The following is a 15,018-nucleotide window of genomic DNA, read 5'->3' as shown; positions in this document are numbered from 1 at the left end:
CATAATTGCTTTGTATAATCATTTTAATATAGCATATACTGTACTGTATAAACTTGAACAGAAAATTTATGGATAAAATCAAGCTTTATAAATTTATTGAAAGATTTCTAATAATTCATTCCTTGTACTCCATAAAATCAACTAAATTTCTGCAGAGATTAGTCTCCTAAAGGTTAAAATCATAACCCTTAAAAATATTCATTTTTATATACAGCTATAAAAACATTTCATTACAATTCTAGTGTCTTCTACTCCTTAATCTGATTTCAACAATTAAGCTGATAGAATCAAGAAGAAATGGTATTTACATTTTCTTCCCTATGAATAGTTAAGGATTTCCCCCAAAACTTTAAAATTTCTAATGAGAAGCAAAACTGGTGAGCATTTTCTCCTTAACAAATCATTCCCTGTAAAGAACACAGCATGGAAATTTCATTTTAAAAAATAGAAGAAACTTCATTTCTAAAAGGGTCAACAATTTACATTTACTGACAGTTGAACACTCACTAAACAAGAGGCACAACATGCAACCGGCTACTTTGAAGACAATGCGATTCTGAGGTCTATTATGGAAGGTAATGTTTACAGGGTATAGACTTTACATTAAGAGGTGTACTGTATATGGAAGAAAGAAACAGAAAATATGGCCATTTGTCTGATGCTTCTGTTAGCATGCTTCATGTTACACATTGCAGCGGGAACATTCTCACTCATATTAACTACAATGTCTTAGTGACCATACTATTTCATTTATAGAATTATCTTGGTGTAATGTTTACAGTATGATTTTTTGCAATAGTGTTCCTTGGTACAATATTATTTCATCCCAGATTTATGTATGTAGGTGCAAAGCAAATTCATCTATATTTGTTACATAAAATATGGGATATTCATTGCTCATATAACATACAAATTTATCGTCGATTACACTGCTCAACATTAGTATGATTTCCCCTATATAATGATGACAGATGTAATAAATATCATGGGCATTTTTTCTCATTAATTATTGATATTAACAGTGCATGGAAACAATTCTGATGGGCACACAATTTATATAGCTGAAGATAAGTGTCTAATGGAACTACTCTTCTCACATCAACCTGTTGCCACCTCCATCACCAGCAGAATGACTTTTTATTTAAATGTTACCAAATTAGATTCCCTTTTAATGACTCATTCCTATTCTAATTTTCTTCATGCAACTTGGTTTTTTCATAGTATTCATTCACTACTTGTGTTTTACTGGGCATGCACATAATCACCAGAATGAACCACTCTATAAGTTTGCACAAGCATTCAAAGTATTGATGAACCATTGCAGCTACCATGTAGCAATTACCATTAATTAGTGCCTTCTAACTTTTTACCTTTCTAGACAACTGTAAACTAATCCATAAAAACTAATGAGAATATGGCATATACAGAAAAAATTCTCTACTCAAAATTCATTCAAATCTCTTCTAACTTCTCCTAACAAGTCACAGTATATAAAACAAGAGTTAATGTAATTGTCATTTCAAATCATGTCTCAAAATCTAAAAGCCTTGACGTAACTAATTCTTATCTCGCCACATGAAATTTAAAATGCAAAACTTACTGTGTATCTAACACATGAAAACTAAAACTGCTTCAGTACATTAACTCTGCATACTAAGAAAGTTTTTTTCTGTACATAAAATGAATGTGAATGGTTTTTGTACATAAAACTTGCTCCACACAGACAACACAATTATATATACGTTTGTTCCTTGGAGACAAATATGACTGTGTAGATTGTTTCAGAATACTGTGGCTTCTTAATAACTGTAAAAGCATAAAGTCTTTACAAACAATAAAAGTTATTGAGCATAACTCAATGAAAATCACAGAACTAATGCAATAAATTTGACCACAAATTTGCAGTCAAATCTGATTCTTACAAGCATGGCACAACCACAAAAATATCTTAAGGGTGCACCACTTTGACCTTTCAAGAAATTACCTACTCTTTCAGCTTTCTTCTTCAACCTTTCTATGTATAGGCTGTCTTAAGAAAATAGTAACTGCAAACAAAGATTAATTAACTGCAAGAATCTACCTAAAATGTTACATAATTGGCCAAGATAAAACATGAAACACTTGCATACTGCGGTAGAAAAGCTACTGCACCCACACACTACTCAAGGTACCAGAACTAGACTTTCAAAAAAGGTCCTAGTCTTTATTGCTATCATATGTGACACTACGCTAATTTCTAACAAAATATTTTGCTAAATGCTGTTGTTCAGAATATACTGGACACTAAAGCATGCACCAGTAATGCAGTTCTTCATATGGCCAAAGGTTCTAATACTGTACAGTAAATACAATATAAAATCAACTTAATTTGGCACTATTTGATCTAGGATTCATATGCTGATAACCTCCTATTAAGCAAATGTACCGAGAAATACAGCGCACTGAAAGCTGCTTTTGCACATCTGCTGCTTGGCTGTTGCTAGTGGCCAGGAATTTTAGCCTCATGGACTAAATCATTTTCACAGTAAACAGTCTTGCAATGAGTGTGTGTTGCAATGGAACACTAATCAAGCACTTCCATGCGGAACTTCCCACCCTGTACCGTAAGACCTCCATCGTCATCGTCATCATCCTCACCAGCAGGAGAATCGTGATACTCTTCAAGCTGGAAAAAAAAAAAAAAGTCAGTTACATCAAAATGCAGTGCACATGCAAAACTGAGCATTTCAAGATACTAGATTAAGAAAATTGTCTTAAACATAAAAAAGGAATACTGTGATGATTCTTTCTTTGATAAAAAATCATACAATTCAGATATTACCTATTCTGGTTCACAAGCAAAAACATTAATTCAGCAGAACACTGAATGGCTACTTATGGCATATTTTGATGGATTCAGATTTACAACTAAACATTTTAGCATTTACATTACATATTAAGACACTACACTTCACTATCCTTTTTTACAAATACAGATCTAAGCAATGTCATGCAAAACAAATCATAAAAGGTAGGTTTAAATCTAAATAATTATTGCAAATAAAAAACAATAAAGCAGACAGTAATCTAAATTCCATGTCAGAACAATCTCATCTATTCTTGGAAAATGAAAAGTATGTCTGTGATTACCACATAACCCATTAATGTTTATATCTGCTACCTAAATTGATTAGTACCTGTAAGGAATATCTGCTGACATTTTTATATTTGTTTTGAGCAAGGTCAATCACTCCAAAGGTAATTTGCCCTAAGAAAGACTTTCATATGCTTATTATTTGAAACTGAAAATCATCCTGTGCCTAGATTGAGGCCTAAAGTCCCAAAACAGAGTATTTTAAGTTTTAACAAAAGAGATCTGTTTGTTCAGGAAGGTAAGCATTGGATTCAGATAATTATGACTTCCAATAAAGTGCATAAACTTTCTTGCAAAGGTTCTCTACTCTTGAAGTAAAAGTCCTTAATTCTATGTCTTGACCTCTTTAAAATTTATTGTGGCTCTTATCCAGCATCAAATTTGTTATTAATAGAACTGAAATAAAAGAGTGTAATATATGTAATACACCAATAAAGATAACAATAAGAGACTTTGTACTTGTTTTTACTGATTGGAAAACAAGCACAAATCATTTTCAGATATAAGCATATAAGAAAATGAAATTACATTTTTATAACTTGGACTAATGCATCTTCATTGATGTACTCTGAAATATCCAAATGGGATAGCATTAAAAGTTTACCTAAAATTATTAGGTCTTTATGTTAAAAACACATCTGGTATTATTATATCTGTATGTTAAAACCCATATCCAGCATTTATATTCCTTTATGTTCAATACCATATCTAATACTCAATTCTTTATGCACTTTGTTACAGAGTACAGTATTTATGACTATGTACTTTGTTACAGAGTATTTATGACACAAAAATCACAGAAAATACTCTTAGAGAGAGAGAGAGAGAGAGAGAGAGAGAGAGAGAGAGAGAGAGAGAGAGAGAGAGAAAACAATGAAATTCTAGATATCCAGCAATTTTTGTTCTGATATATACTACAGCATTTTAAGCTTTGCAAAATATCAATTCTACTTTGTCAAAAGCTGATATACCTTTTTGTGTTACTTTATGCATACAGAATGTATTTTAAAAAAGGAGCATATAGCTGGCCTAAACCTACAAACAATACTATGTAAGTTAATAACTGGAAAATTTGTCTCTTAATTCATCATTTAGAGTACAGTACTTAGCAAATCAGCCTTCTGCAATACCATACTCAAAGAAAGTATATGACTGGCATTAACTTCACTATTCTACGCTTATGATAACTCTTTGGAAAATTATACATAGAATACATACTCTACACAATGATACAGTATTTTTAGCAACTGTACAGAATTTACATAGAAACCATTACCCCTCCTGGAGAGCTTTCAAAAATAATTCCTTCCAAAAATGAAACACCTGAGAAACATACAAAAATCTGTATTAGCCTTCAAACTTCTAAACAAAAACATTAAAAAAGTAAAGAATAAGGATATTTGAAAAAATATAATCATTTATCAAAGTAATACGATACTTTTCATGCATGATAAAACACTACCCAATTAGTAGTTATTTTCACATTACATATATCAAATGCCAATATGTATACATTATTGAGACCTTTGCTTGAGAGGACCCTACCAGACCAGATTAAACAGCCTTTAAAGTGTAAACAGAATGTCCTAAAATATTAAATAGGCCTTTTAACTCACTGGCCTGAAACAACAACTGCCAAAAGAGCAAGGTTCTAAATAAATGGTGCATTCGATGAAACGACGTTTGGCGCATTGTGCAAGTAAGGTACATAAAATCTGCGTGAATGCACAACACATTCAAATACCCTATAGTATGTAATAATTAATAATAAAAAAAAAAAAGACCAGTCTCTACAAGAAAACAACTTTCGTACGGCACATCAAAGCGAACAATTTCTGTTTCAAAACCAAAATATAATGAACAGTAGCATGTTACCAAAAGTAATTTCTAAATTCACACAACACTTATTAAACTACAGAACAAGTTTAATCATGCAACCTATTGCCTTGGGATTATAGTTAATAAGTATTATTTATGCTTATTTAGGGCAATTTTTTTACATAAAGTAATCCCGTTTATAGTTATGCTGATTATTCATGATTTGCTGCAAATACTCATAGCTAATATACTGCCAATGTCAAGTAGTCCAATTTTTCATGGTTGTTTAAATGAGTATTTGCTAAAAGTTGGCAAATGCTGAGTCACACAAGAACTCTAATGTAAAAATGAAGACAATGCTCACATTTATCTCTTTCTTTGGAAATTATTCATAACAATGTTTAAAATATTCTTTACATTAAAGTGTCTGACTTTCTTCATTACTGTTTATGTCAGCACATTGCTTTATCTGCCGCTTAAATAATTTTGTTATCGTGGTTTTTGTTTCAGTTACCTTTGCCTTAAAGCAATATTTAATATACTGCTTTGAAAATATTTAATGAAGGCACAATACATACTAAATTCACGAAAGCTGTTGGAAAAAATGCATATAATGCATGCCGTTCTAATAAATCACTCATATCCAATGGCAAATACTTTCCAGCCACAAGACTTATTATGACCAACTCAAAGTTGTCAAGCGGCAACAGTGATACAATTAACATAATCAAAGAATATAAAAAAAATATACAAAGCAATTTTCTGTCAGAGTTGAAGATTGATGCTGTCATGTTTCACTCTGCAAATCAGCTCACCAAATAGTGCATGATTGTCAGTAAAACTGAATTACTATTAAAAAAATTTTTCTTCAAACTAAAGTTCTCAACTTTTCACTTAGACTTCAATAAATTTCCTATGTCTTTGTCACAAAATCACATGTAAACTTCCCAACAGGTATGATGTTTGCACATATGGCCTATTTCTGACTATTTATTGAAGGGAAATGATTGAAACCATTACATTTGCTAATCAAGCCTAAATATGAATAAAAGTAAACAATTTCTTAACACTTCTTTTGAAAAGAAGCAAAAACATGATCATAAAATATCTAAAGTTTGCTAGAACAACATAAGTACTAAGCAATAGCACAGAACACCTGACTTAAACACCTTGAATTGTGATTTAAATCAATAACAACAACAAAAACAGAAATATACAATAGGCTTCAAGAAGTGTATATTGCTCTTATCAGTGTTGCTTTTATAATGAAACTATTCCACAGACTAATGATCAATTTTCATCTCTGAAAGAAAATTAGTTCTGAAACCCCTATGGCATGCGTATATCTAACCATTAAAAATTTACTCACTGGACTTATATATAGTCCAAATTCCTGAATCCGGACGTGGGAGCTGAGCATGAAATTGAAAGATAGAATACTGTTAATAAGGTTGTTGATGAACTGTAGGACTCATGCTTATAATTTCTGTGAAATACTGAAGATAATACGTTTATGTTTAACAAACTGTAAATATTCTGGATTCCAAAAAGACAAATGTCATGTTGAAAAAATATAGACTCTACCAAGACAAATACTGAAAGTGCTGTATCAGCGCACAACTCTACAAGAAAAATGGTTCTTTTCTTTGTAACTAAACCTGAAATATCTCGACAAACACAAAAAGTAGTACACTGTGTGGGATATCACTCTTAATTCTTCCATGGTAGCTATTGCTATTCAAATCTGAAAGTGAATGTGTGCTACATCAACTGGTGTAAGCAATGTATTATTACAACGTAGAAATGACTAACGATTCCACAGTGCTGTGATAGATTGCCCTCAATTACATAGAAAGACTTACAAACTGCAGAATCTTTTGTCTTCCTCTGAAGCAAACAAATTTAAACAAATAACAATGTTACATACAAATGACAAAGTTTCATTATCTTTACAAACCAACTGATTCCTCTACATTTACATAATAAGGAGACAGCATTTATTCCAATATCAGATATCTGAAAACATGTTACAAGTACAAGTTTCCTTGGCTACATGTAAAGTATGTCAAGCAAAAACAGTACAGTATTGTTTTTAATTATTTTTAATTCATTTTTAATGTTTTTGTCAAAATAATACTTCACAAATTAGAACAAAAATCTCTAAAACAGTTGGACTTTTACTTTCTAATGATTCATTTCTACACCACTTAGTTTCATTTTCTGACAGTATAACTATAGAGCACTTAAAGTTGTTCTTCCTGACAATACAGACTTTTATTTCCTGAAAAATGAACACTACAGTGCTTAGAGTTGCAGTTCTGGACAGTTAAACTCTGCTGCACTAGAATTTTATTTCTGGGCTAAACAACTCTATAGCATCCTGGGGTTGTATTCCCTGAAAATATATTGCTAAGGCATTAATGCACTGATTTACATGAATTATCAGGTCAATCACAATTTGAGGGTTACATTGGTCTTCATACTAGTTATCTTAAAAGTTGATGAAAGTGACACCCGTACCACAAAAAGAAATAACAGACAGCTGCCATTCCTATAAGAAATCATCTTAAAAGTGTTAAAAATTCGTAAAAAAAAAAGTTATAATAAAAAAAATTACAATTCTGCTGTACGACTAACGGTTCTTACAAGACGGCTACAATCTTCAAAAAATATTTGCAAGTCTGTACTTTAGTCCTTGTGTAAAATGTGTCCACATAAAAAAACTGGTCAATTGTGTGCATATACAATACAGTATGCATACAATTTGACAGTGCTGAGTGAGGTGCAAATTTAGTAAACAAACCAAAAACATAAGGTTATTTTTTTCTTAGTCAGGCATATTCAATGCTTAAAATATGTGCAAAGCATGAATTGCTGATTGATGAACCTATGCTGCCCTTTTGAATAACAGCAAGTGCTAATACTATGGGGATAATGTCCAATTACTTTCCAGGTTTGAAGGCAACGTTGGCCTCAGCTAAGAGTGGGATTTTGACGTTTTCTCAAATTGTCAAGACATAGATAGTTCTTGTTTTTAAATTATTTTTCATTTCATCTTTCAACATTTTTACTTTAATTTCTTCACCAATATGATCTGCTACAACTTTCAAGAAAGCAATATTTTGATGAAAGCATAAACCAGGAGCTGTTATTCAACTCATATAAATGATTAAAAATATTTGTGAATAAATTCCCTCAAAATACATATCCCAAAATTTCTCAGCATTAAAACTGCATATATAAATATAAAAATTATGGTAAATGGTTAAAAAAAAAAAAAAACCCATAAAACACCAACTTTCCTGCTGTATCATTACTCTACAATAAATTTTCTATCTTGACAGACACAAACACTACTGCAAATTACTCCCCACCCACCCCCAGCAATTTAACACCAATACTGTTCATTCTGATTCAATAATCATTTGTACTTGAATGCTATCTGATAAAATACTGTATACTTTGGGAAGAATGTTAAAACAACTACTTTTAGCTTTTGAGACAGAGAGGGAGAGAATGGGCAAGAACTATAATATAACTAGCTTTAAGTAGATTCTATTGTGTTTCCACTACCAGCATTTTATACACATCCACACTTTTCAACCAGTCTTTCTGAACCCATTCTTTCAGGCTATTCCAATACTTATTCCTGGCATTAATCAATAATTTGTAAGCCTTTTTCATTCTCAAAAATATATACATTACCACCTAATAGCATCAAAATACAATATAATGAAACAAATAAAAACTCACTCTAAAAAGTTGGTTTTTTGAAAAGACTTCTATAATTCTGGCCTAACTGACCTACCCACAAGAAGTGTGCAAATGTGCTAAAAGTATTTGTAAGTCTACAACAATGGTTTAAAATACACAAGGTTTTAAGGCCTAATGAATGAATTTGTAAAAACAGGTCTTACAAATTAACCAAAACAAATCAAAAGACCATAATATCACAAGAGTCAATCTCATTGCAAATGCTTTATGAACTATGGTATCATTACGTTCGAAAACAAGAATCGATTTAGTGCTAAAGCATTGAAACATAAGAGCGAAAAAATAATAATATTTACACATAAAGGAACTGGAGAAAAATGGATGAAAACTGAATGAGATGATATTAGAGTTCAAATAATGGACTAACTGGAAATAATCATGATAGTTTCTACACACGAATTTCTAGTATTAAATACAAAGAAACAAAGAAAGAAACCTGAAGCTCCAAGAACCATAATCAAACATACACACACACACACACCAACACACAATATGCAGCCCCCGTTTATTGGCGGGGGTTCTGTTCTGAAGGTGTGATGATAACCAAAATTCGCCGCTAACCAAAAATTGGCGATTTTCGGGGCTTATCAGCACTGAAAAGCGCTGATTTTCAGTTATCGGAGCCTCTGTTAGGTATGTCGGCGCAAATACCCAATTATCAGCGCTGATAAGCGGAAATCCACGATTTTCGTCGCTGGACAAGCCCCATAAAACCAGATCGCCGTTAACCGAGCCTGCTGTTAACCGGGGACTGCCTGTATATATCTGTGTATATATATATGTAGCTGAACCTCTTAAAACTGGCATTCTGTGGTCCGGGAACTCCTGTGGTTCGTCGTGAATTTTGAATCAGCCGCCATTAGTTCATTTTGTTGCCAAAAGGGCGGCACCACACATTGTTTACAACTTCCCGACATCAAAAATTGCCATATCTCTTTTGTTTGTATGAAAATAATTGTTAGTTATGAAAATGAGTGAAGTCAAATATGTTTTAAACATTAACTTGAAAAAATAAATATATATTTTTGAAAGATTCCACTTGAGAAGGTTCAACAAAGTCAAAACTTTTAATCAAAACAAATTTGGCACCACACAAATTCCTTACTCATAGAGTGCTTGAAAGACTTATAGTTGATACGGTTTTGATCATTTCTTTTATATAGCTTTACCCATGAGATCAGATGGTGCTAGAGGTAAGAAGCGCAAGCATAAATCTTTATCTATGCTAGAAAATGTTTCTCCCGTTAGCGATGTTTAGTCCATTTTCCTCAATAGATGGCAGTGTGCTTTGTTTACGTTCTGACGGCGATGTTCAAATGCCCTGAGTGATCTGTGAAATTCATTCTTTATTTTTGTCACTTCATTACCTCTACAACCAAAATAAATGACGAAGAAACTAATTGCAATAATTATGAAGATAGTAAATTTAGGCGATGAAAGTCACTGATAATGTTCTAGAGCTTCTGAGAAGAGTTAAATACTGTAGTCGACTTACGGTTAGGCTAACACGGGAATGTAGGCTAAATGTGTTAAGTAAAGTACACTATTTTAATGAAAATTATAGTGTATGATAAAGTGAAAATATATGAGTAATAAAATGATAAAAAGCAGGGTCAAAACTTAGCCAAGTAGTAGGCTAAGTCGGCAACTAGGCTATTTGTATGTGGAATTAGCTTGCAAGACTATGTTTACTTAGGATGTATTCTATATTCCCGGATTTTCTGTGGTCCCAAGGTTTGATTTAAGAGGTTGACTGTGTGTTTATATATATATATAGAGTATATATACTATATATATATATATATATATATATATATATATATATATATATATATATATATATATATATATATATATATATAGTGTCTGTATCTTCTAGGGGACAGTCAGTTGCCAAGCAGTGATGATATGACTGCCATGGCTCAATCAGTTCATGCAGGCTTCCCTGGCAGGAAAATTCCGCTTGCTGTACTTTCTACATTGCCAGGCAGTGATAGTACAACTGCCTTGGCTCATCAGTTCATGCAGGCTTCCATAATAAGAAAGTCTGCTTGCTGTACTTTCTATACTGCCAGGCAGTGGTGATACGACTACCTTTGGCTAGGGTGGCCATTTACAAATTCCCAAAAAGGACAATTTTTTTTGCCAACACCAATTTTTAACCTAAATTAAACATGATTATATGCAACATGAAGCATCGCCAAGGTGGGCAGGCATATGCTGGTAGAGGTGACTTATGCGGCACCGCAAACGTCATAGTGTAAACTGGCCTTTATACAAGTACACTGCGGCTCCATGCCTAGTGTTCCTAACTGTGCCAACAGCCACTATATAAAATTATTGGCCTATTTTAGTATATGTATTTGTATTTATTTATATTTTTAGTATTAGTATGTGTATTTTTTTAGACAGACCCAAAAAGCAGGACAAATTAGCGTCCTTCTTGAGGTGAAGCAGGACAGAGGACAGAGTGCTCAAAAACAGGACTGTCCTTCCTAAAGCAGGATGTCTGGCCACCCTACCCTTGGCTCAATCAGTTCATGCAGGCTTCCCTGATAGAAAAATTCTGCTTAATGCACTTTCTATGTCAGGCAGTGATGATACAACTGACTTGGCTCATCAGTTCATGCAGGGTGCCCCGATAGGAAATTCAGCTTGCTGTACTTTCTATACTGCCATGGTGTGGTGATACGACTGCCTTGACTCATCACTTCATGCAGGGTTCCCTGATGGGAAAATTTCGCTTGCAGTACTTTCAGAATTCTGGAAGGAAATCATGAACAGCATAAAGGATGACCCCAAGAGAGTGTAACTCCTTTGTGTAACCTTTGAGGACTCACTTGCTACTGGGCATCAGTATAGAGATGCTATCCATGATTCCCAAGAGGAATCCAGGTCTGTCCTGGATATGGAATCAGGTGTGATATGTAAAAATTTCTCATCCTTTAAACTAGAGGATTGAGAGGTTGCACAGCCTGCCCAGACAGAAGATAGGTTTCTCACCAAAAATCTTAGGACATGGGAACTGGGTAAAATCAGAATGGATAATAAGAGACAGCCTATGTACTCTCAGAGCTCCAACTGGTAACAAATGAGACCAGGTTGGACAATAAAACCTCAAATCAGAATGTAGTATGGACACCAGTATCTGCCCCTTTGAAGGGTACTGATAACCAATGGTGAGACACCTTAATGTGCATCCTTTCTCCAGATGGAAAATACCTCATTAATGAAAGGAAAACTTATTGAAGTTGAGAACATAAAAATTTTGGGACAGAGCAGCCTTTCCCAATACTGAAAGGCACTTGATCCCTCCTTCAATAAGAATTTAGAAACCGTTGAAGGAGACAGTTATTCTGCCTCATAATATAGCAATGAAAGCCACACAGAAGCAACCATTTTAATAGAAAATATAGTACAACAACTATTTTACAAAGCCAATAACCTCTCTGGGAGGCATCAGCTGTCTGTCTCTTCACTTTTATAACAATCAGTCGTGTGAAAACGGAATTTCAGAATTTTGTGATGACTGAGAAACAAGATTTCATGGCAGAAATAAAGCCATTTGTCTCCTCCATCCCAGTATCTGATAGTGCTATAAAGGAATGAGCAACATCTGTCCTCTTATGAGAGAACAAAGCTCCCATTGGACATGGCTACCCAGAGATTTGGGACCCTACGAGAAAAATCTTGAGACAGCCATGGCTGAGTTTTGTGCTAGGCTCCACCTATTAAAGAGCTTTCACTGTCTTCCAGAACAATGTTCACTGCAGTAGCCAAAACAACTAAGTAGATCCTATTGGAAGTACTCTACTACTTTCTGGAGTGTTGCTTTAAGGCTTAAAAGGAAGCACTGGTGGGCTCCATTTCACTTCCCAATGTAACCTCCCTATTGTTTTCTTCCCCTATCTGTTGGAACCCTTTTTGAAGTCTGTTGTTGCACAACCCATTGAATGAGCCCGACAACAGAATTGCACAATATATACTGTTCTTGACCCTCAGAAATCTTGGTGAGGGTCAGAGCCGTACAAGGATACAGTCACTACTTTTAGGACCCCTCAGACAACAGAAGAAAGGAAAACAATGGCATCAGCACCCCTTTCAAAGCAAAGAAGACTCTCCTACCATGGGAAAGAAAAATTAACTCCTGGACTGAGCACTACAAGGCACTTGTATGGTTGCAGCTGTCTTCTACAAAATAACATGCAATGGAAGTCCTATCTATGGGGGACGTGGTATAATTCTCAATGGGCTTGGGCAGAGATGGTCTCACCCTCCCCCACCACTAAAAGCATTTTTTTTTTCCCAAAAAATCACTCCCTCTTAAAAGCGGACCATAGAGAGAGGTGACTTTATTTACCACCACTCTTCCTCTGAATGAAAGGTGATCCTTGACCCATCAAATTTGAAAAACATTGTTTGCATAAATTTTTAAATACTGTATACTGTAACTATTTTATGGGGGCTCAAGAATGAAGGATTTTAACTAGTTGCCTTTCTAGATGACTGGCTAATCTGGGGAGCCACCAGAGAAGAGTGCTGACGAAATATGAGAGTGGTAGTCGACAGACTCCAGTCAAAAGGTTCCTAATACTGTACTAGGAACAAGTCCCACCTTACATCCAGCAGACTTTCTTAGGCTGGGACTTTGTTGGGCTATTCTTTGTGGCCAGATGTCTCTTCCCAAAGCAATCAAATCAGAATAAGGGAGGACTTAGAAGATTCCTTGCACAGCCCTGCTTTTCCAGACGACAAATGGAACGAAGTCTGGGCCTGTTACAGTTTGAGTCCATGGTAGATCTAATCCTGAGATTTTGACTGTAGGATTTAACAGTCTGGCTCTCACATGCCAGGAAAAGGCTTTGTGACTGCCTTCATCTGACATCAGGAAGATAATCTGTCCACGGACCTGGAAGGGATCTCTGGCAAGCAAGCCAACCTGGCTCCACCATCTGTACGAGTGATAATACATACGGATGCCTCTTTGACAGGTTGGGCAGGCCATTGGGAGGATTGTCAGTTAGGGGTAAGATGGTCACCTGTTCTGAGGGAGTGTCATACCAGCTTCCAGGGGCTATTTGGTTGTTAAAAAATTGAAACCTACAAAAGGGACCCAAATTTTCTTGTTCCTGGACAATGTGACTGCAATGGCTTATATCCGCTAACATGCTTCTACAATCAGTTAGTGGGCCAGTTTGCCACATGCAAGAACCATCAACTTCCAGTGTATGTGTCTCTGAACCTGGACATTCAGGCAATAGCAAGAGATGCATTTCTACAAGACTGAAACAAATGGAGGACGATACACCTTTTTCCTTCATTAACCCAGATTTCGAAAGCTTTGAACAACGAAACTGCTTGCCTAGTGGCCCCAAATTAGCCAAACATTCATTAGTTCCATATTTCTTCAGCAAAAACTACGGACCTCACCTATCCAACATACTAGTCCGTTAGGAAAATGTGGTTAGATTACCTCCACACTGAGAGCCCAGTTAAAATAGGTTTACATTTTATTATTTTTTGAGGTCAAGCACCTTGCTATTTCAACAACCAGGGCATACAAGGCAGCATTGGCAAAACCCTTGCCTTATGGTTTGGAATTTATTCTACTATAGGAGTTGTTAATTCCATTCTCCAGTCTTTTATACTGCAAAAGCCCAGCTCCTGTAAGGTTCCCAATACCTGGTCCCTAAATAAGGTTCTTCAACTCTGTCATCCCCTCAATTCACGGGCCCAATACAACTACAAATCATATGCAAAAGGCAGTCTTCTTGACCGCTTTGGCATCAGGAGCTCAGATTGGTGTACTGGGCTCTCTTAGACAAGGATAACATTTCATCACTAATATACCTAGTTGTCATTTGCTGTTGTCTCCTACCCTACCACTACCGGCCAAGAATAAGAACCTTTTTAAAGGGAAAATCCCCTTTTCTGACAAAGGAACTCAGTATTTTATCAAAAATATGCCCAGTTCAAGCACCAAGATGTCATGGCAAACCTCTCAGATGGTCCTTTTTTCCTACACCTTAGCACAAACAAACCACCATCTCTACATTGGCTAAGAATCATTTTACTGGCCTTCATTAAAAAAAAAAAAAAAAAAAAAAAAAAAAAAAAAAGGCAGACCCTACTCCTTTCCTAAGTCACATGACATGTAAAAGGTGAGCACATCACTGACTTACCTAATTATGCCAGGTCTGGCTGCAGGATTATTGTGCCTTCATCAGTTCAGAAATACTATTTCTAATGACCACTCTATACACTCAAAGAATTCTTCGAAGGAAACATTTCTG

At 34.8% G+C, this 15,018-nt stretch overlaps 1 protein-coding gene across 4 annotated transcripts in view; it reads right to left on the bottom strand.

The window, feature by feature from the left end:
- The window catches only part of LOC136835889 (sodium- and chloride-dependent transporter XTRP3A), a 212,825-nt gene that overhangs the window by 1,076 nt on the left and 196,731 nt on the right, over positions 1–15,018 (bottom strand). For 2 of the 4 annotated variants that reach the window (XM_067099734.1, XM_067099735.1), the window contains one exon: positions 1–2,665. This exon is cut by the window's left edge and continues 1,076 nt beyond it. In XM_067099734.1, the coding sequence (XP_066955835.1) occupies positions 2,564–2,665 (102 nt within the window). In that variant the 3' untranslated portion in view covers positions 1–2,563. Of the gene's footprint in view, positions 2,666–4,376; positions 4,457–6,320; positions 6,364–15,018 lie in introns of those variants that run through there. The other 2 variants (XM_067099736.1, XM_067099733.1) reach the window with 2 other exon arrangements.

This window comes from Macrobrachium rosenbergii, chromosome 55 (assembly GCF_040412425.1).
Source record: "Macrobrachium rosenbergii isolate ZJJX-2024 chromosome 55, ASM4041242v1, whole genome shotgun sequence".
NCBI lineage: Eukaryota > Metazoa > Arthropoda > Malacostraca > Decapoda > Palaemonidae > Macrobrachium > Macrobrachium rosenbergii.
The sequence above is the reverse complement of the archived record's forward strand: the minus strand, read 5'-3'. Positions and strand labels throughout refer to the sequence as shown.